Source organism: Hypanus sabinus, chromosome 4, assembly GCF_030144855.1.
Source record: "Hypanus sabinus isolate sHypSab1 chromosome 4, sHypSab1.hap1, whole genome shotgun sequence".
Classification (NCBI taxonomy): domain Eukaryota; kingdom Metazoa; phylum Chordata; class Chondrichthyes; order Myliobatiformes; family Dasyatidae; genus Hypanus; species Hypanus sabinus.
The window spans coordinates 30,029,069-30,054,427 of NC_082709.1; the positions used below are offsets into that span (position 1 = coordinate 30,029,069).

The 25,359-nt window shown below is 41.0% G+C and overlaps 1 protein-coding gene and 1 pseudogene across 1 annotated transcript; one reads left to right on the forward strand and one right to left on the reverse strand.

Annotated features, from left to right (window-relative positions):
* The first annotated feature begins 11,558 nt into the window (after nt 1–11,558).
* Nucleotides 11,559–13,366, forward strand: LOC132393209 (craniofacial development protein 2-like; annotated as a pseudogene).
* Nucleotides 13,367–20,377: 7,011 nt separating this feature from the next.
* LOC132392228 (cytochrome c-like) lies at nt 20,378–20,776 on the reverse strand. The gene is made up of 2 exons (XM_059966065.1): nt 20,608–20,776; nt 20,378–20,526 (listed from the first exon to the last, which is right to left on the reverse strand). The coding sequence occupies exons 1-2, from the start codon at nt 20,774–20,776 to the stop codon at nt 20,378–20,380; spliced, it is 318 nt and encodes a 105-aa protein (XP_059822048.1).
* Nucleotides 20,777–25,359: the final 4,583 nt, after the last annotated feature.

Below are 25,359 nucleotides of genomic sequence, written 5' to 3' on the forward strand. Positions count from 1 at the left end.
GGTAGCATCATTGCTTTGTGATTAGTTTAACACTATTACAGCACCAGTGACCCAGGTTCAATTCTGCCACAGTCTGTTAAGAGATTGGAAGTTCCCCCAGTGAACACATGGGTTTCCTCTGGGTGCTCTGGATTTCTCCCACATTAAAAGACGTGCAGGTTAACAGGGTAATTGGTCATATGGTTATAATTGGAAGGTATGGGCTTGGGGACAAAATTCTTCATTGGCTATCATAAAGATATCATATCTTTAAAAAAATAGTATGTTGGTTATTAAAGGCCAATCATTTAGCCCCAGGATATCGCCAGAGAAATACCATTGATTAATGGCCTATGCCCAAGTATTTTCAAATGCTTTATCGATGGGCCTTCTTCCGTGATAAAATCAGAAGTGAGGAAGCTTACCAAAGATTGCACATTCCTAACCAGAAGACCACAAACTGTGTGGATTGGTGATAACATCTCCTCGCTGATTATCAAAACTGATGCACCTCAGGGGTGTGTGCTTAGCTAGCACACTGCTCTACTCTCCATATACACAACTGTGTGGCTAGGCATAGTTCAAGTACCGTCAATAAATTTGCTGAAGATACAACCATTGTTGCTAGAATCTCAGGTGGTGATGAGAGGGTGTACAAGAGTGAGGTATGCCAACTAGTGGTAGGTATGTCAACTAGTATGCCACAGCAACAACCATCAGTAAAACAAAAGAGCTGATTGTGGACTTCAAGAAGGGTAAGATGAAGGAACACATACTCATAGAGGATCAGAAGTGGAGAGAGTGAGCAGCTTCAAGTTCCTGAGTGTCAAGATCTCTGAGGATCTAACCTGGTCCCAACATATCGATGTAGTTATAAAGAGGGCAAGACAGCGGCTATACTTTATTAGGAGTTTGAAGAGATTTGGCATGTCAACAGATACACTCAAAAACTTCTATAGTTGTACTGTAGAGAGCATTCTGGCAGGCTGCATCACTGTCTGGTATGGAGGGGCTACTGAACAGGACCAAAAGAAGCTGCATAAGGTTGTAAATCTAGTCAGCTCCATCTTTGGTACTAGCCTACAAAGTACCCAAAACATCTTCAGAGAGCAGTGTCTCAGAAAGGCAGTGCCCATTATTAAGGACCTTCAGCACCCAGGGCATGCACTTTTCTCACTGATACCATCAGGTAGGAGGTATAGAAGCCTGAATGCACACACTCAATGATTCAGGAACAGCTTCTTCCCCTCTGCTATCCGATTCCTAAATGGACATTGATTCTTTCAACACTACCTCATTTTTAAAAAAATATACAGTATTACTGTTTATGCAAGTTTTTAAAAATCTATTCAATATACATAATTGATTTACTTGTTTATTTTTTTCTCTGCTATATTATGTATTGCATTGAACTGCTGCAGCTAAGTTAACAATTTTCACGTCACATGCTGGTGATAATAAACCTAATTTTGATTCTGACAGTTGGGTAATAGTTGGCAATTTTAAATAATGTTTACATCCCACCGGTGGTAGACAAAGATCATCCCCGCTAAAGGATTCTGAACACCTCTCCCAATTTTCACTGTTGAATCTCCTACTTTCAAAGTCCTATTAAACAGAAATGTAAATTGTATTTCCACATAAATACTATCACTACAAGGGTAGATCAGCTTCCTATTCACTAGCTACGATCTAGAAGGCATGCCAGAAGTACAATTGAAATTGTCTGAGTACAGCTTCAACAACACACAAGTAGCTCAATTCCATTCAGACTGATTATTTGCTGCCCAGCTCCCATACTAACTATTCATGCCTTCTGTTTCTGATGTACTGTGGCTGCAACTTCTATGAACAGTAAGATGCATTCAGTAACTCACTAGGGATTACCAACACTTCTGAATTCATGACATTTAACACCTCAACAAGCAAAGCGCTATAGGCACATGTGAGCATGTGGAGACAGTATCCCTAAGACACAAATCAACCTGATGTAGAACTGGTATTATTGATGTTGTTGGATCAAAATAGACAATAGGTGCAGAAGTAGACCGTTTGGCCCTTCGAGCCTGCACCGCCATTCTGAGATCATGGCTGATCATCTACTATCAATACCCGGTTCCTGCCTTGTCCCCATATCCCTTGATTCCCCTATCCATAAGATACCTATCTAGCTCCTTCTTGAAAGCATCCAGAGAATTGGCCTCCACTGCCTTCTGAGGCAGTGCATTCCACACCCCCACAACTCTCTGGGAGAAGAAGTTTCTCCTTAACTCTGTCCTAAATGACCTACCGCTTATTCTTAAACCATGCCCTCTGGTACTGGACTCTCCCAGCATTTGGAACATATTTCCTGTCTCTATCTTGTCCAATCCCTTAATAATCTTATATGTATCAATCAGATCCCCTCTCAATCTCCTTAATTCCAGCGTGTATAAGCCCAGTCTCTCTAACCTCTCTGCGTAAGACAGTCCAGACATCCTAGGAATTAACCTTGTGAATCTATGCTGCACTTCCTCTACAGCCAGGATGTCCTTCCTTAACCCTGGAGACACAATACTCCAGGTGTGGTCTCACCAGGGCCCTGTACAAATGCAAAATGATTTCCTTGCTCTTGTACTCAATTCCCTTTGTAATAAAGGCCAACATTCCATTAGCCTTCTTCACTGCCTTCTGCACTTGCTCATTCACCTTCAGTGACTGATGAACAAGGATTCCTAGATCTCTTTATATTTCTCCCTTACCTAACTCTACACCTTTCAGATGATAATCTGCCTTCCTGTTCTTACTCCCAAAGTGGATAACCTCACACTTATTCACATTAAACGTCATCTGCCAAGTATCTGCCCACTCACCCAGCCTATCCAAGTCATCCCTGAATTCTCCTAACATCCTCGTTACATGTCACACTGCCACCCAGCTTAGTATCATCAGCAAACTTGCTGATGTTATTCTCAATGCCTTCAACTAATTCATTGATGTAAATTGTAAACAGCTGTGGTCCCAATACCAAGCCTTGTGGCACCCCACTAGTCACCACCTGCCATTCCGAGAAACACCCATTCACCGCTACCCTTTGCTTTCTATTTGGCAACCAGTTTTCTATCCATGTCAATATCTTCCCCCCAATGCCATGAGCTCTGATTTTATCCACCAATCTCCCATGTGGGACCTTATCAAATGCCTTCTGAAAATCGAGGTACACTACATCCACTGGATCTCCCTTGTCTAACTTCCTGGTTACATCTTCGAAAAACTCCAGTAAAAACTCAAGATTTACCCTTGGTAATGCTGGCTCGGCCCAATCCTATCACTGCTATCTAGATATGCCACTATTTCATCTTTAATAATGGACTCTAGCATCTTCCCCACTACTGATGTTAGGCTGACAGGACGATAGTTCTCTGTTTTCTCCCTCCCTCCTTTCTTAAAAAGTGGGATAACATTACCCATTCTCCAATCCTCAGGAACTGATCCTGAATCTAAGGAATATTGGAAAATGATTACCAATGCATCCGCAATTTCCAGAGCCACCTCCTTTAGTACCCTAGGATGCAGACCATCTGTACCTGGGAATTTGTTAGCCTTCAGTCCCATCAGTCTACTCATCACCATTTCCTTCCTAGTGTCAATCTGTTTCATTTCCTCTGTTACCCTATGTCCTTGGCCCATCCATACATCTGGGAGATTACTTGTGTCTTCCCTGCTGAAGACAGATCTAAAGTACTTATTAAATTCTTCTGCCATTTCTCTGTTCCCCATAACAATTTCACCCAATTCATTCTTCAAGGGCCCAACATTGTTCTTAACTATCTTCTTTCTCTTCACATACCTAAAAAAGCTTTTGCTATCCTCCTTCAAATTCCTGGCTAGCTTGCGTTCGTACCTCATTTTTTCTCCCCGTATTGCCTTTTTAGTTAAGTTCTGTTGTTCCTTAAAAATTTCCCAATCACCTGTCTTCCCACTCACCTTAGATCTGTCATACTTCTTTTTTTTTAATGCTATGCAATCTCTGACTTCCTTTGTCAACCACTGTGGCCCCTTTCCCCCCTTTGAATCCTTCCTTCTCCGGGGGATGAACTGATTTTGCACCTTGTGCATTATTCCCAAGAATACCTGCCATTGCTGTTCCACTGTCTTTTCTGCTAGGCTACCCGTCCAGTCAACTTTGGCCAGCTCCTCCCTCATGGCTCCATAGTCTCCTTTGTTCAACTGCAACACTGACACCTCCAATCTGCCTTTATCCTTCTCAAATTGCAGATAAAAACTTATCATATTATGGTCACTACCTCCTAATGGCTCCTTTACTTCAAGATCGCTTATCAAATCTTGTTCATTACACAACACTAAATCCAGAACAGCCTTGTCCCTGGTCGGCTCTTGTACAAGCTGTTCCAAGAATGCATCCCATAGGCGCTCTACAAACTCCCTATCCTGGGGTCCAGCACCAACCTGACTCTCCCAGTTCACCTGGATGTTGAAATCCCCCATAACTACTGCGACATTACCTTTGTCACATGCCAATGTTAACTTCCTATTCAACTTGCACCCAATATCCATGCTACTGTTTGGGGGCCTGTAGACAACACCCATTTGGGTCTTTTTGCCCTTACTGTTCCTCAGTTCTATCCACACAGACTCTACTTCTCCTGATCCTATGTCCCCCCCTTGCAAAGGACTGAATCTCATTCCTCACCAACAGGGCCACCCCACCCCCTCTGCCTACATTTCTGTCCCTACGATAGCACGTATACCCTTGTACATTCATTTCCCAGGTCTGATCTCCCTACAGCCATGTCTCCGTTATCCCAACAACATCATAGTTACCCATTCGCACCTGAGCTTCAAGTTCATCCGCCTTATTTCTGACACTTCGTGCATTCAGATATAGAATTTTTAGCCCATTTCTCCTCTCTCTGTTTAAATCGCTGCCTATTGTGCTTAACCCAGCTCCCCGAACTCCCATCGGGCTATATGCCCCTTGAATTTTGTTGTCCTTCCTAAATCTACTTATTCTTTCTGCACATTTAACTCCATGTTGCGTCAGACCATCCCTCTGTATCCATCCTTATCACTTGTTCCGCCTCACCTTTCTCTACTACACACTTAGTATTCCGGAACCGTGTAGTCCCCACCTGTCCTTTATTCTTCATCTCGCTATCCTCTCTCACATTCTGGATCCCTGCCCCCTGCAAATTTAGTTTAAACCCCCCCCCCCCCCGAGCAACACTAGCAAACTTTCCTGCAAGAATATTAGTACCACTCCAGTTCAGGTGTAAACCGTCCCATCGGAACAGATCCCACCTTCCCTGGAACAAAGCCCAATTATCTAAAAACCTGAAGCCCTCCCTCCTGCACCAACCTCTCAGCCACCTATTAATCTGTATAATCCTTCTGTTCCTTGCCTCACCCGCACATGGCACAGGTAGCAATCCTGAGGTTATTACCCTGGAGGTCCTGCCCTTCAGCTTCGCACCTAACTCCCTGAACTCACTACGCAGGACCCCCTCACATCCTACCCACATCGTTGATCCCTACATGGACCACAACATCTGGGTTCTTGCCCTCCCTCTCGAGAATAACCTGCACCTGAACTGAGATGTCCCGGACCCTGGCACCAGGGAGGCAACATACCATCCGAGACTTCCGATCTTCCCCACAAAATCTCCTATCTGCCCCCCTGACTATAGAATCCCCTATCACTACCGCTCTCTTCTCTTCCCTCCTCCCCTTCCTAGTCGAGGGTCCAACCTCAGTGCCAGAGACAGGACCACTGCAACTTGTTCCTGGTAGGTCATCCCCACCAACAGTATCCAAAACGGTATACTTATTATTGATGGGAACGGCCACAGGGGTGCTCTGCTTTCTCTGTCTGCTCCCCCTGCCTCTCTTGACTGTCACCCATTTGCCTACCTCCTGTCTTTTCGGTGTGACTACCTCCTGATAACTCTTATCTATCTCTGTCTCTGCCTCCCGAATGATCCGTAGTTCATCCAGCTTCTGCTCCAATTCCCTAACTCGGTCTGATAGGAGCTGCAGCTGAATGGGAACACCTTTCTTTTTCAAACTGCCATGTTTCAAGGAAGGAACTCACCATTATCCTCATACGATGAACAAAGCACAAGAAAATAAAGAGGAGGCCATGAGACCTCCTAAGCTTACCCTGCCCTAGGAGCTTGGGTGGGGAGAAAGGTTACTTGTGAGTAGCAAATGTGAAATCTGAGAGCTACTGAAACCATGGGGCTTCCTTCTTCTGAATGTACATCTGGAATGAGAGCATATCCAGCAAATAATCTGGCATCTAGAAAACAGTCATGACAAATTCAATCTATGCTGGTCTTCTGTGACCTGCCCATTACAGCAACCACCAAAGATATCTGAGTGATTTCTGAGTAACAAGAACTATGTTATTATCTGGCTGTAGACTTCAGCATGTGACTTATGCCCTCACGGACACTGTAATTGTAATGAACATCACTGGCAACATGATAGCACAGATCTTTTCTCAAGTAATACTTCACAGTATGGAGGAAGCTGGTTATACTGAAGAAAGAGGAAGAGGAGGAAACATGAGTAGGAAGAAGGAGAGATGAGGGAAAGTGGCAGCTCCACTCTGGCTATGCAATCAGAAGACAATTCAACCCCTTACGGCTGCTCTGCCTTGCAATAAGATCATAGCTGATCTTTTAGCTAATGCTACTTTTCTGAACTACCCTGTACGTCTTCACTGCCATAATTTCTAGCAGTATGTCACTCTCTGTCTCAGGTATAATTAATAACTGTGCCTCCACAGTCTTCCTGGATGGAGACTTTCTAAGAATCACTGTGAAGGAATCTCCTCACATTTCAGTTCTGAATAGTCATCTTAATTTGAAACTATGACCGTCTTTGACCATTGTTCTAAATACTCTGAACAGTGGGGTCATCCATTTGGCATCCTCCCTGAAAAGAAGCGGTCACTAATCAGGGTTACACAGAGTGGATGAACTTACAGGAAGGCACTGAGAACAGGAGCACACAACGGCAATGGAAATGGCCAAAAGGATAACACCACCTTCCAAACCACCTCCATGTCCACCCATTCATGCACTTCATGCCCACACGTGGCAGAATCTGTGGGTCCCTTATCAGCCACCTTCATAAAACAGGCTATAAGGAAATTCACAAAGAAGATTAACCCAAGGGCACAATTTACTGTATATCATCAGATTTTTCCAGAATCTGTCTGCAGTTTTGGCAGAAAAGGAACTTTTCAAGTCAAGTCAAGTTGCTTTTATTGTCATTTCATCCATAACTGCTGGTACAGTACACAGTAAAAACAAAACAACGTTCCTCCAGGACCATGGTGCTGCATGAAACAACACAAAACTACATTAGACTACCTGAAACTACACAAAACTACACTGGACTATGTGAAACAACACAAAACTACACTGGACTTCAGACCTACATGGGACTACATAAAGTGCACAAAACAGTGCAAGACACTACAAATAATTAATAAACAAGACAATAGGCGCAATAAAGGACAAATTACAATAAAATAATAAATGATGTAAATGTAAACAATGTACTGACAATATCTAAGCAATTCCCTATCAATCTTTGAAAATTAATGATACGGGACTAATTTAGTTAGGGTGCAGTACCTTATAAAAAAGTTGAACAGAACAGGAGGGACAATCACAAAGGCAGGGGTTTGCATCAATCAATTATCAATGGCACAATCCTATTGTATGAAAATATTTGGGGGAGGAAAGCAGTGCTGGGGACAAAGCTTACCAGAATTTAAAGAAACAATGGACAGGTCTAGTTAATCTGTACAGAAGGGGGCCAATGGTATGGTAAATGATATTCAGAATCAGTTAGAGCTAACTATATCACAAACATAATAAAGTCTACAGATGCTGGAAATCCAAGCAACGGAAACAAAATGCTGGAGGAACTCAGCAGGCCAGGAAGCATCTATGGAAGAAAGTAAACAGTTGACATTTTGGGCCGAGACCCTTCATCAGGACTGGAATAAAGGATAAGAAGTCAGAGTAAGGTGGGGGGGGGCCAGGGAGAGATGAAGAAGTACAAGGTTGTAGAATATAGGTGAAACCATAAAGAGCTGGGTAATTGGTGAAAGAAATTAAGGGCTGGAGGAGGGGAAATTGATAGGAGAGGGTAGAACATGGAAAAAAAGGAAGAGGAGCACCAGAGTGAGGTGATGCGCAGATAAGAAGATAAGCTGAGAGAGGGAAACAAGAATGGGGAATGATGAAGAAGAGGTTGGTGGGGGGGTGGGAACAGGTAGGCAATTACCAGAAGTTCGAGAAATCAATGTTTATGGCATCAGGGTGGAGGCTACCCAGACGGAATGTAATGTGTTGCTCCTGCAACCAGAGTGTGGCCTCATTGCAGCGGTAGAGGAGGCCATGGATTGACATGTTGGAATGGAAATGGGAAGTAGAATTGAAATAGGTAGCTACTGGGAGATTCCGCTTTTCCCAGTTCTTTACTTTGCCCCCTCTCCCTTTCCTCACCTACCACTTTGTACTTCTTCCTCCCTTCCCCCCAGCTGCTAATTGTGAGAGCTAACTACATGGGAGGTGAAGCTATAGAGACACAATCTTTCTTTTACCAGCCAAAATTATAAACCAACTGAGCACTACTTCAGGCCTAATCACATAGGATAACAGCCTAAGTTCACAGTGTGTATTCCTTGTTTAAAACTGTGGTGCTTGATATGCCCATCAGTAAAAGAAAAATTGAGCAGCATAAACAGAAATAGTTTTATTTTTACATAATATAATTATTTTGTAACAAAGCTACAGCACATCAGAATTCACAGCAATTATATGACCATAGTATTTCTTTTACATTTACTTGGTGATTGTACAAATCCAGTTTTATTTTATTTGATTGCCTTCATAAAATCATCTCCATTCTCCATCCTCTAAATGACAGTATGCAAGTACAATAGATTCCCGTTAATCAGGGCAGCCAGTTCTTTCGAACAGCTCTTAAAGAGCAAAAACTAATTAAGAAAATAACTGAGATTACTGTCATTTATTTGGGACACCATGCTGCTTAATTGGGGCAGGAGACTGTTGCTGGACAGTTTTGAACTAGCATCAGTTGCTTGTACTTGTGTGGCCATTAGAAACTACACTGTGCTTCAAGCAAACAGCTTGTAAATAGCATCAGGTGTGTGTGTGTGCGTGTGCGTGTGTATGTGTTTAAAAAAATCAGCGATTTTTGTCATTGATAGTTAGTGAGAACTAAACAGTAAGACAATTCAGAACTGCTCTGCTCACTGTACTTTCAAGGATTCAGGCTTGGAGATGCCAGAAACAAAGAGGAGTGAAATTCAAGCAACACACACAAAATGCTGGTGGAATGCAGCAGGCCAGGCAGCATCTATAGGGAGAAGCATTGTCGACATTTCGGACCAAGACCCTTCGTCAGGACTAACTGAAAGGAAAGATAGTAAGAGATTTGTAAGTAGGAGGGGGAAGGGAAAATGCAAAATGATAGGACAAGACCGGGGGGGGGGGGGGGGGGGCGGGGAGGTGAAGTTGAGAGCCAGACAGGTGATTGGCAAAAGGGATACAGAGCTAGAGAAGGGAAAGGATCATGGGACGGGAGGCCAAGGGAGAAAGAAAGGGGGAGGGGTGCACCAGAGGGAGATGGAGAATAGGCAGAGTGATGGGCAGAGAGAGAAAAAGAAAACTAAATATATCAGGGATGGGGTAAGAAGGGGAGGGGCATTAACGGAAGTTAGAGAAGTCAATGTTCATGCCATCAGGTTGGAGGTTACCCAGCCGGTATATAAGATGTTGTTTCTCCAACCTGAGTGTGGCTTCATCTTGACAGTGAAGGAGGCCACGGATAGACATATCAGAATGGGAATGGGACGTGGAATTAAAATGTGTGGCCACTGGAAGATCCTGCTTTCTCTGGCGTACAGAACGTAGGTGTTCAGCGAAACGGTCTCCCAGTCTGCGTCGGGTCTCACCAATATATAAAAGGCCACACCGGGAGCACACTAGCCAACTCACAGGTGAAGTGTTGCCTCACCTGGAAGGACTGTCTGGGGCCCTGAATGGTGGTGAGGGAGGAAGTGTAAGAGCAGGTGTAGCACTTGTTCCACTTGCAAGGATAAGTGCCAGGAGGGAGATCAGTGGGAAGGGATGGGGGGGACACGAGTGGACAAGGGAGTCACGTAGGGAGCGATCCCTGCGGAAAGCAGAAAGAGGGTGGGAGGGAAAGATGTGCTTAACTTCTGCCACTTCCAACGGGATCCCACTACCAAGCACATCTCACATATGATGGCAACACACCAAAAACTGGAGGAACACAGCAGGTCAGGCAGTTCTGCTGAGTTCCTCCAGTGTCTTGTGCATTGCTCCAGATTCTAGCACCTGTAGTCTCTTGAGTCTTACATAAATATTTTATTTCAAGTTCCAGTATATAGAGGTTATCAACTGTACAGAGGAAGAGATTCAAGAATGTTCTTAAACCCCTCTTGAAAAGTGTTTCATCTAGTTTCTGCAACAAAATAAAATTGAGGAGCATCTAGATGACACTGAGTTTCTAAGCTCTACGTTAGGAGTAGGAAGAAGCCCAGCAATATGGGAGAAGGCATGCATAACCTCCAACACTATCCACCCATCTATCCCATTAGAATTGCCTCTTGTCCTGATCTGTAGCTTCTATACTGGCCTCAGCAGTCTGTTCATGATCCATGGAACTGGAGTGGAAGCAAGTTGCTCACCCAAATGAACTTCAGGAGAATAGCCTATTAATTGGTTTGCAAGTGTTTATTTTTGTCAATCACTTGGTATCCCAGGTATGAACAAAAAATAAATAAGTGGTAAATAAAGGAATATAACAGAATGCAAAATTTCCATGTATTATAAATGAGCTATTCTTAAGCATTCTTAAAGCAGATTAATTTTATGTAATTTTATGCTGACCATGTCATCCTCATTCTTTCTTTCATTCCTTTGGTTTCCGTACAAATCCCATTTATTTTATATACTGTGGCTGCCATTTTTCAGTAGCTCTAGGCGTCATTAAAGTTCATGAGTAGGTTGCCGTGAATCAGAAACATAATATTTTGATACAAGTTATCATGGTTTAGTCATTACATCCTACTTGTCTATTTCATACCACAGTTCCCTATGAATGCTAATAGATTTTGGCTTCAAAGGAGAGTTGTGTGCTTTGAGAAAATGTGATCTTAGTTTCCTTGAATTTACAAGTCTATTTGGATTCTTTTGTACATCAAACGTGAACATTCAATGTAGATTTCCATTATATGTAATAGTATAATGGAATCATTACAGGAGAATGATATTCAGGCTGATGAGTCCATGCTAGCTCTCCATAGGGAAGAAGTTAATTTGCAGGATCTCCACAGTAGAAATCTCTAGATTACTTCCTATCCAGTGAAGGTAATAATAGGAAGCAAATATGTTAAATGGTGTAGGAGGCAGGGATTCAGATTTTAGACCATTGTGATCCCTATACAAGAGGGACGGATTACACCTGAACTGAAGGGAGAACCAATATCCTGGCAGGCAGAGTTACGAATGGCTATAACATCCTTCATGGACGGTCGTGGTGAGGGGGCTTCATAATCTCAGTGATGCGATGACCTAAACCAGGTAGAGCTACTTAAGATGGACAGGTCATGGCAGAGGTCAGACTAAATATGGTCCACTGGAGAAGGAAATGGCAACCCACTCCAGTAATTTGCTAAAAAGACCTTATGGATAAAAGTAAGCAGAGATATATGAGAATGACACTGGAAGATGAACCCTGCAGATCTGAAGGTGCCCAACATGCTAATGCAGAAGATCAGAGGACAAGTATGAGTAGTACCAGAGCTAATTAAAGCCAAAAGGATGTCCAACTGCTGTTGTGCCTGGAAATGAAAAAAACGTCCGATGTTGTAAAGATTGATACACCACTGGAACCTGAAATGTAAGATCCATGTATCAAGGTAAACTAAATGTGGTCAAAAACGAGATGGCAAGACTAAACATTGGGAATTGGAAATTAGCGAACTAAAGTGGACTGCAATAGGTTATTTTACTTCAGATAATTACCAGATCTTCTATTGTGCACAGGAAACCTGCAGAAAGATTGGAGTGGCTTTAATTGTCAAAAAAGAGTATCAAAATCAGTCATGACGAAGGGTCTTGGCCCAAAACGTCAACAGTGCTTCTCCCTATAGATGCTGCTTGGCCTGCTGTGTTCCACCAGCATTCTGTGTGTGTTGTTTGAATTTCCAGGATCTGCAGATTTCCTCGTGTTTGCTATCAAAATCAGTGAATGAATGAAGAAAGGAGAAATCATCAGGACACCGTCGTGACAGTGTATTTTTAGCAGGCTTACGAAGCCGAGTTGCTAGCTCGACGCTCAACCCACTCATCAGGATAGTGTTTTTTTAGCAGGCTGAGTTGCTAGCTTGATGCTCAACCCAGCACAGATGGAAAGCATGCAAAGGGGCTGGCTGGATTCAAACCTGGGAGCCTTCTCTGCGAAGTCCGGCACTGATGACACTATGCCACCAGCTGGCCAGTAATTGGATACAACCTCAAAAATGATAGATTGATCGCAATACGACTTCAAGGCAAGCCCTTTAACATCACGGTGATCCAAGTTTATGCTCCAGTCATGGATGCCAAAGAGTTTGAAATTATCCAGCTTTATGAAGAACTGCAGCACCAAAAAAAGCATGTTACATTTATCACTGGAGATTGGAATGGCAAAGTTGGAAATCACCTGGAGTAACGGGCAACTTTGGCCTTCGAGTAGGGAATAAAGCAGGACATCGACTGGTAGAATTTTGCCAAATTAATTCCCTGGTTATAGCAAATACCCTCTTCCAACAGCCTAAGAGGCAGTTCTATACATGGACATCACCAGACAGTTCAGAGGCCAGATTGACTATATACTTTGCAATCAGAGATGGAAGAGCTCTATACAGTCAGCTAAAACAAGACCAGGAGCAAATTGTGGCTCAGACCATGAGCTGCTTGTCACAGTATTCAGAATGAAACTGAAGAGCATCAGGAAAACCAACATACCAGCAAAATTTGATGTTGATACCATCACTCAAGAATATGCCGTGGAGGTGCAGAAGATTCAATGGATTAAACCTGGTAGACAGAAAGCAAGAAGAACTATGGATAGAAGTAAGGAGCATTATACAAGAGATGGCAACAAAAATATTGCAACCAAAAAGAAGGCCAGGAAAGCAAAATGGCTTTCTGCAGAGACCTTCCAAGTGGCTGAGCAGCAAAGAGAAGTGAATGCCAGTGGAGGTTGGAAGAAATACCTCCATCTGAACACAAAGTTCAAGGAGATAGCAAGGAAAGATAAGGAAACTTAATTAAAGGAGCAATGCAAAAAAACTGAAGAAGCCAACAGAATTGGAAAAACAAGAGATCTATTCAGGAAGATTAGAGAAATCAAAGGAACATTACATGCAAAAATGAGTACAGTAGAAGACAAAGAAGGGAAGGACCTTACAGAAGCAGAAGACATCAGAAAGAGGTGGCAGAGATACATGGAAGAATTGTGCAGGAAAGATCCCAACAGTGAAGATATCTGCAATGACTCCCTCATCAATCTAGAGCCAGACATTCTGGAATGTGAAGCTAAATGGGCAAGAGAAAACATTGCCAATAATAAGGCTGCAGAATGTGAGTTGAATTGTTTAGAAGTTTAAAAGGTGATGCTATAAAAGTGTTGCATGCAATTTGCCAGTAGATCTGGAAAACCCAACAATGGCCTTTACACTGGAAAAGATCAGTTTATATCACAATTCCCAAGAAGGGAAATGTAAAGGAATGTTCAAATTAGCAAACAATTACACTAATTTCACATGCTAGCAAGTTAATACTAAAGATCATGCAAGCAAGACTCTAGCAATATATGGAACAAGAATTATCAGATGTACAGTCTGGTTTTAGAAGAGGCAGAGGCACCAGGGACCAAATTGCTAACCTACACTGGATAATGAAGAAATCGAGGGAATTCCAAAAAAATATTTATCTATGTTTTATTGACTACTCCAAAGCCTTCAACTGTGTGGACCATAAAAAAAACTATGGCAAATCCTTAAAGAAATGGTGATACCTGGACATCTGATCTGCCTTATGAGAAATGTGTACGAACATCAAGAAGCAACAGTTAGAACTGAACACAGAACAACAAATTGGTTCAAGATTGGGAAAGAAGTATGACAAGGTTGCATACTGTCACTCTACTTGTTTAATCTATATACTAAATACATCATGAGGAATGCTGGTCTAGAGGACTCAAATGTCAGAATCAAAATTACCAGACAAAATATTAACAACCTCAGATACTACTGTAATGGCTGAAAGTGAGGAGGATCTGAGGAAGCTTCTAATCAAAGTGAAAGAAGAAAGTGCAAAAGCTGGCTTGTTGCTCAATACAAAGAAAGCCAAGATTATGTCAACCAGTCCTATTAAGTCTGTGGTAATTAATGGAAAGGAAGTGAAAGCAGTGACGGATTTTGTCTTTCTCAGTTCAAAGGTTTCAATAGATGGTACCTACAGCCATGAGATTAAATGGCGCTTACTTCTGAGGAGGGCAGCAAAGGCAAATTTAGTTAAAACACTGAAGAGCAGAGATGTTGGAGAAAAGTGTTAAGGGTTTGTTGGACAGCAAGAAGATCCAACAAGTCAATATTTGAAGAAATACAGCCAGACTGCTCAGTAGGAGGCTTGATTATGAGATAAAAGCTCAAATATTTTGGCCACATTGTGAGAAGACAGAATTCCTTGGAGAAGGCTCTCATGTTAGGTAAAACAGAAGGTAAACCAGTCAACAGAAGGAGAGGATGACAGAGGCTACAATGGATAGATAATATTATTCAGATAAGGCATATGACCTTAGAAGATCTTAGAGAGGCAGTTTCCAACAAGAAGGCTTGGTGCGCAGGAATCCATAAGATTACGAAGAGTCGAACTTGACTTAATGACTGAACAACAAATAATATGTCAGTACTACATAGATATCCAAGCTCTAAATTAATCTATCCTACCTCTCAGGCTTGCATTAAAATAAAACAATATAATATACTAAGCTTTATTAGCAGGAGGGTTGGATTCCAAGCATCAGGGAAGCAAATGAGAGGCTGGAAAGTGATACAACAGTCAATGATAGCGAAATGAATTGTTGTGACAGGCAGGAGAATGACCAGGAGCAAAGAAAGCTTATTAGATTAAATTGTATTTATTTTAATGCAAGCCTGAGAGGTAGGATTAATTTAGAGCTTGAATATCTATGTAGGAGTGGGATATTATAGTGTTACATACCCTGTAACTGGGTGTCTTACCAGCAAAGATAGAAGTATCCGTTGGAGTCTGGTGGTACTATTTTCAACAGTGTTTATTAGTAAAATATACAAATCAATATCAATGCAAATACACAGATAATGCACGTTACCAATACTAAACCTAAAAGTGTGGGTATAATAATAATCAATAATAAACAAACTCAATCGTTGTCTAGGGGATAATGAATTGCCACATGGAAATATAAAGTTCAGTTCAGTTCAGTTCATGCAGGCTGAGGTAGTTGTTGGTCGATGTGTTGTAATTGTTGGGGAGAGAGAGAGAGAGAGAGAGAGAGAGGGCGATCAAACAGTGACAACTATTGTCTTGCAAACCTTCCTTTATGATCTTGATCTGTCGATGTGTTGTTGTTGTGGCCATTCAAGTATGACCCCTCTATCCTTTAGCTAGACCATTCTTCCATGGTGGACTCGTCACCCAGGCAAGGGTAGACACACAAACAAGCCCCCACTGGCCTTGCTATAACCACTGTGAGTGAAATTGACTGATCCATTCGGCCCCCGATGCCCTACACTTTCTCGTGGATTTCTGATGCTCACTAGTGTGTCTCCTGGTGTGTCTGAGGGGTGTCACCCCAGACGTCACTTTTATCTCCACTCACGGGGTCTCAGGTGTCAATCAGGTTTGAATGACTTAACCCATCAAATCAGCCCACTCTGGCTGTCCACTGAGGAATTTTAATGAGCAGGATGGTACCACGTAAACAGCCCTCTCCACAGCCATAAGTCTTTCGGGAGTCATAACATGGTGGATAAACATAACTCTCTCTCAGGCTGTTATCAATAACAGATGTCCTGGCCTGTTTTCTTTTGTCTCTCTTACTCTCTCGTTAGCAGCATCGAAATAGTAACAGTTTGCGATTCTCCAAAAGAGGGAGGGCATGGGCAACTTTGCACCCTTCTGCCCATCAGAGTTGTTCATCCTTCGTAACAATAGCCACTTTGGAAACATGACAGGACTAGTAGCTTAATGTACCACGATACAGGTGCTTTAGGAGAACATCATGGCTGTAGTTAGAGATGGAAATTACTAAAAGATCATCCAGTGGGGCTCTGTGGGTGGAGCTGGGAAATGGGGCACAATTGCCTTGTTGGGATTGTACTACAGGCCACAAATAGTCAACAAGAATTAGAACAAATATGCAGAGATATTGTGCAGAGTTGTAAGAATAATGGAGTTGTTATAATGTGTAGGGTTTTAATTTCCCTAACATAGACTGGGACTGCCATTTTGGCGTGGAATTTGTTAGTGCATTCATGAAAATTTCCTTAGTCCCTACAGGAGAGGGCAATGTACTAGTAGGCTCAACCAATATGATGGGGCAAAGGCCTGAGGAGACAGTAGGGAAGCACTTTGACATAAGTGACCACACTTTTAATACTTGTAAAATTGTTATGAAAACAACTGGTCCACGGGTTCAAATTCCAAACTGGGGCAAAGCAAATGTTGATAGTATGAGACAAGTGCTTATAAAGTTAGATTGGAGTAGGTTGCTTTTGGGCAAAGAGGCAACAGGCAAGTGGGAGACTTTTAAAGGTGAGATACTGAGAGCTCATGTTGGGCTGAAAGGCAAGGCTAGTAGGAGTAGGGACCCTGGATGATGAGGGATATTGAGGCCCTGGCCAAGAAAAAGACAGCATAGGTCACTTAAAGGCAATTGAAATCAAATGAATCTCTGGAGTATAATGGATGCAGAAGTGTACTCAAGAAGGAAATTAGGAGGGCAAAAAGGAGATATGTGACAACTTTGTCAGGAAAGATTAAGGAAAATATATAGAGATTTTACAAGTATAAAGTATTAAGGGAAAAATAGTAACTGGAGAGAATAGAGCCATTAAAGCCACAGGAGATGAGTGAACATAATGAATAATTCTCTGCTGATTTTAGGATGACACAAAAACTTCAGAACTCGGAAATGTAACATCTTGGGGATACTCCACATACAATAGAGGTGATGCTGGATAAGACATGAAGGTAGACAAATCTGCAGGGTTTGACCAGATTTATCCAAAAACACTGTAGGATGCTGGCAAAAAAATTGTTGGAACTGACTGAAATATTTGCATCAGCATTAACCATGGGTGAAGTGCCAGTAACGGGAGAGTACAGAATGCTGTGCCTTTATTTAAGTAGGGTGGAAAAGAAAAGCCTGGGAACCAATCACCAGTAAGTCTAACATCTGTAAGTTACTGAAAAAGATTCTAAGGAATAAGATTTGCATGCATCTGGGAGAGCAGGGATTGATCAGGGATAGCCAGTATAGCTTTGTGCATGGTAGATCATGTCTTGTGAACTTGAATTTTTTTTGATGAAGTGACTACAAAATTTGATGAGGGAAGGATGTTACATGAGGTTCATATGGGCTTTGGCAAGGCCTTTGAGTAGGTTCCACATGATAGGCTGCTCTGGAAGTTTAGATTTCATGAGTTCCAAGGAGAGTTGCCTAAATGGATATGCAATTAGCTTAATGGTAGAAAGTAGAGGTTGGTGGTAGAAGGTTGTTTCTTTGGCTCACAATGAACCTCAGGACTTGGAGCTGGCCCACTGTTGTTTGAATCTATATCAACAGTTTTGGTAAGAATATACAAAGTATGATTAATACATTTGTAAAATATAAATAGGCATCCGTTAGTTATGAGAGACCTTTGGAAAGTTTCCAGGGCACAAGCCTGGGCAGGGTTGTATGGGAGACCGGCAGTTGCCCATGCTGCAAGTCTCCCCTCTCCACACCACCAATGTTGTCCAAGGGAAGGGCAAAAGCCAATACAGCTTGGCACCAGTGTCATCACAGAGCAATATGTGGTTAAATACCTTGCTCAGGGACACAACACACTGCCTTAGCTGAGGCTTGAACTAGCGATCTTCAGATCACTAGACCAATGCCTTAACCACCTGGCCACACGCCAACAATATAGAGAACAATGAAGAAGATCAAAAATACAGGATCTTGATCGGACGAGCAAGTGGGTTGAAAAATGACTAACTTAGTTTGATTTGGCTAAGAGCGAGCTGTCGCATTTTGGAAAAATAAAATTCTGGTAGCATTTTTGCAGTGAATGGCAGGGCCCTGTAGAATGCTGCAGAACAATTGGACTTTGGAATATAAATACACGTTTCATTAAAAGCAAAATTACAGATAGACAGGGTAATGAAGAATGCTTTTGGCAGGCTGACCTCATTAAGTCAGGGAGTTGAGTTGGGAGATCATGGTATGGTTGTACAGGATACTCGTGAGGCCACAGTTGGAATATTGTATTCAGTTCTGGCAGAACTACTTATAGAAGCGATGTTATTAAAAAGTGCAAAAACATTTATAAGGGGTGCTGCAGGAACTTGAGGAACTGAATTACATGGAGAGGTTGGACAGGCTAAGAGATTATTCCTTAGAGTGTAGAAGACTGAGCGGTGATCCTATAGTGGTATATAAAATCTTGAGGGGCATAGAATGGGTGAATGCATTCAGTTACTTTCCCAAAGTTGGGCAATCAAGTAGAGGGCATAGACTTAAGGTGACAGGGGAAAGATTTAAGAAAAACTTGCGGAAATGTGTTTTACACTATGGGGAATCAGCTGCCAGAGGAAGTGGCTAGGGTTTCTAAATGGCAATAAATTGAATCTGAATCTGAATAACAACTTTTAGAAGAGAGTTAAATGGATATATGGATTGGAAAGGTTTAGAAGGTTATGGGCCAAATGCTGGCAAATGGGACTAGCTTAGTTGGACCATCTTGATCAGCATGGACCAGCTGTGGCAAAGTGCATGTTTCCATGCCATATGATTCCGAGTTTGACCAAAAGCTTGCTTCCCAAGGTTTCTTGAAAGTGGTTCTGGAGGATGGAATGCATCAGAAGTTAGATATACCATCTCCTAGATGTAGGTCAGGACTTCCTTGCACAAATTACCAATGGCTGTGAAAGTGATCTATGCTTATCTCTGGATCCTCCCAGCTACTGGATCTTCCAGTTGCTAGCACAGAGATACAGATTATTGAAGGATATTTTTCTAGTTTTCGAATTTATGTCAATTTTACATTTTAAAACATTTGTCAGATGGGAATATTCTTACTTTACATGGCTTATTTCAGAAATACAATGTCACCTTTGACACATTTTCAGACTTACTTGTCTTTTTACTTCAGTTTATTTAAGTTGCGTTTAACTGAGGTGGAACAAAACAACTATTTTTGATTCTGTCTTGGAGTGTACCATCATGATGTATGTGACAGATTAACAAGCTGGCAACATGGGCTGAAGTAGGATGGAAAAGTAAAAGAAGAGGGAGTGTTTTGGCTAGTGCACCCATTTCCACGTTCCCTCTAAAGATCATCGTTACTGCCTCTCAAAAGGAAAGCCTCGTGCTGCAGATCTGTGACATGCTTCAAGTCCAGAGCTAAACTGTACGTATCTTTACTTTATATGGCTGTTTCAAAAATATGGTGCCATATTTGACACAATTTCAGATTTTATTTGTCTTTTTACCTGTTTCCTGAAGTTATGTTTAACTTAAGGGGAACAGAACTATATCTGATTATACCAGACTTCTTTTAAATTGCTCTATCAAAAAAAATGAATGAAACAAATCTGATTCCTCTAGGATTTCCTCTTGTTCTCAGGATGTTAGAAGTACAGGAGTACACTGATGTAATCATACAAGAGGGCCAGATAATAGACTCTGAAACAAAGGTCCTTAGCCAAAGATGAAGAAATGATTTCTGATTGCACTTAAAGAAAAGTACAGGGATTTGTTGAAAATATGGCCTGAAACCCAAAGAAGATACGCAAATAAAATTATTTCCATATTAGCACATCTTCAAAAGTTGCCTAACTTTATTTTAGAAATTAAAAGTTTGTCACAGAATCAAATAATTTCTAATACAGTAGTTAAAATCAAGTAACAAATTAACATTGAATATGATAAGCAGATAATTTATCAGTTACTAACAACTCACTTAAGTTTCAGATGATTACCAAAATGCATTTTAAAATTAAATCAAGCACTTTATTAAATATTTGATTCATGATGACGATGCTTTCTTTAAATAAGCAATAAGGTCAGCACGTTCACTTTTCTTCTTAATACCAGCGAACAGCATTTTTGTTCCAGGAATGTATTTTTTGGGATTCTCCAAATATTCCATTAGAGTGGACTCTCCCCATATGATCCCTGCATATAGATGGATATTTTAGATTGGGGACAATTAATACTGAAATGCAAGCACCTAAACTGTAGACCAAATTGCATTACCTTTGCTCTTGTTTGCATCAGTATAGAGAAATCCTTCAGCTGATCCAGTTTTTCGTCCAAAAATACCCCACAGGTTAGGTCCAACCATATGTTTTCCACCTTTTTCAATGGTGTGGCACACAGCACATTTTTGCACAAAGATTTTCTTTCCTTTCTCCGGATCAGCCATCTAAACTCTGATGTGACAAAATGGAAAACATGAGAGGTTGCATAAGAATTGCAGAAATTTTCTGACAAACTTTAAAATAAATTAATTTGGTATGTTTTTCTGTAAATCATGAGTAAGAATGTTTTTCTTATTTACATGCTTATCAGAAAAATAAGGTTAACTGGACAGATCATAATCTAACTTGGTGAGGCTGATTTTTCTTTGTATTATGGCAGTCCACCATAGCAATATATCTAGACAATCAGGAGTTGGATCTTTAGGAGACCACAGAAATAATCTGCTGCTTTAATTTATGATCTTTTTGTTACCTCTCTTTATTCAACCAAACAATAGATATAATAAGGATCCATCCAATATATCACGGAAAACTGAAGTAAGAATATTTCTTGTATCCAGGTCTTGTAGAATTTCTTGTAGAATATTACCAAGTATTGAACTACTTTTTTTGGTTGGGTATGTCCATATAATAGAGGCACCAGAAGTAAAAATAAAACCTGACAGATATTTATTTCACACATTTTCAGATTCACGTCACAAACATGTTGAGCTACTTCCAGCTTTGGCAGTAATTTAAAATATGGCTGCAGAAACAAATGCTTTTTTTTGCTAGAGGAACTACAGAATTTCACGTAATACAATTAAAAAGGTAACTTATGCCTACATGCAACAAGATCCAGACCACCTTCCAGCATGAGCTAATAAGTGAGAAGTATTTATATAACAATATAACAATTACAGCACGGAAATAGGCCATCTCGCCCCTTCTAGTCCATGCCGAATGCTTACTCTCATCTAATCTCACTGACCCTCACTCAGCCCATAACCCTCCATTCCTTTCCTGTCCATATACCTATCCAATTTTGCTTTAAATGACAATACTGAACCTGCCTCTACCACTTCTACTGGAAGCTCATTCCACACAGCTACCACTCTCTGAGTAAAGAAATTACCCCTCATGTTACCCTTAAACTTTTGCCCCAACTCTCAACTCATGACCTCTTGTTTGAATCTTCCCTACTCTCAATGGAAAAAGCCTATCCTCGTCAAATCTATCTATCCCCCTCATAATTTTAAATACCTCTATCAAGTTCCCCCTCAACCTTCTACGTTCCAAAGAATAAAGACCTAACTTGTTCAATCTTTCCCTGTAACTTAGGTGCTGAAACCCAGGTAACAGTCTAGTAAATCTTCTGTACTCTCTCTATTTTGTTGACATCTTTCCTATAATTTGGTGACCAGAACTGTACACGATATTCCAAATTCGGCCTTACCAATGCCTTGTACAATTTTAACATTACATCCCAACTTCTATACTCAATGCTCTGATTTATAAAGGCCAGCATACCAAAAGCTTTCTTCACCACCCTATCCACATGAGATTCCACCTTCAGGGAACTAAGCACCATTATTCCTAGATCATTCTGTTCTACTGCATTCTTCGATGCCCTACCATTTACCATGTATGTCCTATTTGGATTATTCCTACCAAAATGCAGCACTTCACACTTATCAGCATTAAACTCCATCTGCCATCGCTCAGCCCACTCTGCTAACTGGCCTAAGTCTCTCTGCAAACTTTGAAAACCTACTTCATTATCCATAACACCACCTATCTTAGTATCATCTTCATACTTACTAATCCAATTTACCACCCCATCATCCAGATCATTAATGTATATGACAAACAACATTGGACCCAGTACAGATCCCTGAGGCACACCACTAGTCACCAGCCTCCAACTTGACAAACAGTTATCCACCACTACTCTCTGGCATCTCCCATCCAGCCACTGTTGAATCCATTTTACTACTTCAATATTAATACCTAATGATTGAACCTTCCTAACTAACCTTCCATGCGGTACCTTGTCAAAGGCCTTACTGAAGTCCATATTGACAACATCCACTGTTTTACCCTCGTCAGCTTTCCTTGTAACCTCTTCAAAAAATTCAATACTATTTGTCAAACATGACCTTCCACGCACAAATCCATGTTGACTGTTCCTAATCAGACCCTGTCTATCCAGGTAATTATATATACCATCTCTAAGAATACTTTCCATTAATTTACCCACCACTGACGTCAAACTGACAGGCCTATAATTGCTAGGTAACACCAAATTAGTTAACAATCTTCTCCAATAACAATCTAATCACCTTCTTTTGACATTCAACAGCACTATCATTGTGAAGCCCAGGTCCAACATCCCAGGAGGCACCACTACCAGAACCTTTACTGAACCAAAGAAACATTGAAAAAAAAACATATAACAAACTGGATATCATAAAGTAAATGTTCAATTCATGGTTTTCACCTGAAATATGGCAAAACATTTTTCACATCTAGATACGAGTTGCTATACAATTAAAAGTTCAAGGCTGGTAAGTATAAAAGTCTACTTTAAACCTCATCCAGAAACTTCATCACCTTCAATAGAATTTTAACCCAGGATGCCTGGCCTCCTAGGAGGAAAGGAGGAAGGCAATGCAAATTCCCATCTTCAGTCAAACACTATTCTGACATGGAAATATACTTCTTCATCACCAGAAAACCAAACCACGTCCCCCCACCTCCTCACCAAATATCCCAGATCTAAGTGAGCACCATCACTATAAAACCTGAAAAACTTCAGAAAATGTGATTCACAACCATTAACTCAAAAGGAGTTAAGGAAGGATATTAAATGATGGCCTTGTCTGTAACACCCACATGCTGCAATCGTATTAATAATTATCCTCAATTTTCCTTCCTTCCATGCACGAGTTCCACCCATGCTGGTTTAGAGACCAAATATTGAGGGAACAAGCAAATGAGAGAAAGACTTGCACACTTGGTATTATTTTAGATTAAAGCTGTACTTGTGTGTGCACCATGTTTCGTAAAGTATGTGTAGATGTTGAATCAAGTAACTGGAATACAGTAATTGTGAATTGTTTTGGAAAATTGCTTTATTACTACAGATTGCAGATTTCCCCCAAAAAGGACCTGTAAATGAAAGCTTTCAGATTGAAATATGCACATTCAGATTGCTTTACCTCTGTCAGGCTAGTCTGTTTTTACGTAAATCCCAAGCTAAGAAAAGCACTATTCCTTCTATGATAATACCAAATTGGAAAACAAAATTGTTCAATGATTTACAAGTATGATCTTGAAAACTTTGTTGACGTGAATTGCTGAAAACTCTGAAGTCTAAATAGGCATCTGAAACACGACTTCAGCAACTAAAGTGTGCTCCATTATTACTGATAGATGTATGCAACTTTTTGTGTTATATTCAGCTGGAACCGAGATTTTGAGAGCCACCAAAGCAAGAAGCCACCCTATCATCTGATTTATTAAATGGAAATAACTGAATATAGATTTAACAGGAATTCTTAAATTACCTATATCAGTGAGGTAATGATTGGTCTCCACAGAGTTGTCATCAATCTATTATCTTTCAATTTTGTTGGCTTAAGTCCATCAGACTGACCTGTGTTAGCTTCTCATTGGAAGTGGCTTAAGGCTACAAGCAATATTGATTTATAGCTCTCCCTTCAGCCTTGTGACTTAGGTAATGTCTTTTGTTCAAACCTGTCTAATCAGGTCAGCCAAACACTGAGCCAGGATGAGCAGTCTGTTCTTTCTGCAAATCAGCAGAAATTAATAAATTAATAAATTAATAAACAGATTCTTATCTGAGGATGGTCTCAGTTTTAGTACATCATTACAGAAATCCCTTTTATCCACATTCAACTGCTCTGATTAAGTTATCTCTGAGCCTACATCCACACTACGCCGGATAAATCCGTAACCAAAGCTTTTTCTTTTTGTTTTTACCCTCCATCCACACTAAAATGGCGTTTTTGTCCCCCGAAACCAGAGCTTTTCAGAAACCCTTTCCAGGGTGGGTATTTTTGAAAACACTGCTCGGGCAGATCAGTGTGGACGGAGTAACCGGAGACTTCTGAAAATGCTGTCAGATGGCAGCGCGCCATTTCATTGTTTTCTTGAACGTAACCTAACAATTTCAGAACAGACAGCAAAGAGACTGAGGCCAGAAGAGTTAGAAATGTACTCACCAAATACTTTGACCCATAACTTACTGAATAAATAAGTATACAGTATTCACTTTGCCGTTTTCTGTCCTTGCTCGTATGAAGGTGGTTTACTTATTTATGCAAGTACTTCTCTGACAATAGATGTGTAACAGCCTAATGTAACATTGTATGGAAATACAAGATAACACTGACACAGACATGTTTTATACATTTAACAAGGTGCTTTATTAATGCAACGGAGTTAGTCAGTTTTTCAATGTTCGTCATCAGCTGGGTCAATCTGTCCATGAAGTCCCTGTTGGTTGCCGCCGTACGCTCCAGTATTTGTTTTTGTTTTTAGTTTTAAATTCTCCTGTGCAAGAGCCAACAGCTGTCCGTCGTTTTAAGTTTTTCTAGTCTGTAACTACACAAACGCGCACTTTTACTGTGAGATTCGACACCAAATGTGTCGCTTGTTTTCGGTAGATGTGTCCTGCACATGCGCAGGAGGAGGAGCTTCACCGAAATTTCCGTTTCAGTGTGGATAGAGATATTTTCAAAAA

Coding starts and splice junctions, on each gene's coding strand:
- LOC132392228 (XM_059966065.1), bottom strand. CDS start 20,776: ATGGCTGATCCGGAGAAAGGAAAGAAAATCTTTGTGCAAAAATGTGCT. Junction 20,527..20,607: donor TGATGCAAACAAGAGCAAAG/GTAATGCAATTT, acceptor ATCTATATGCAG/GGATCATATGGGGAGAGTCC.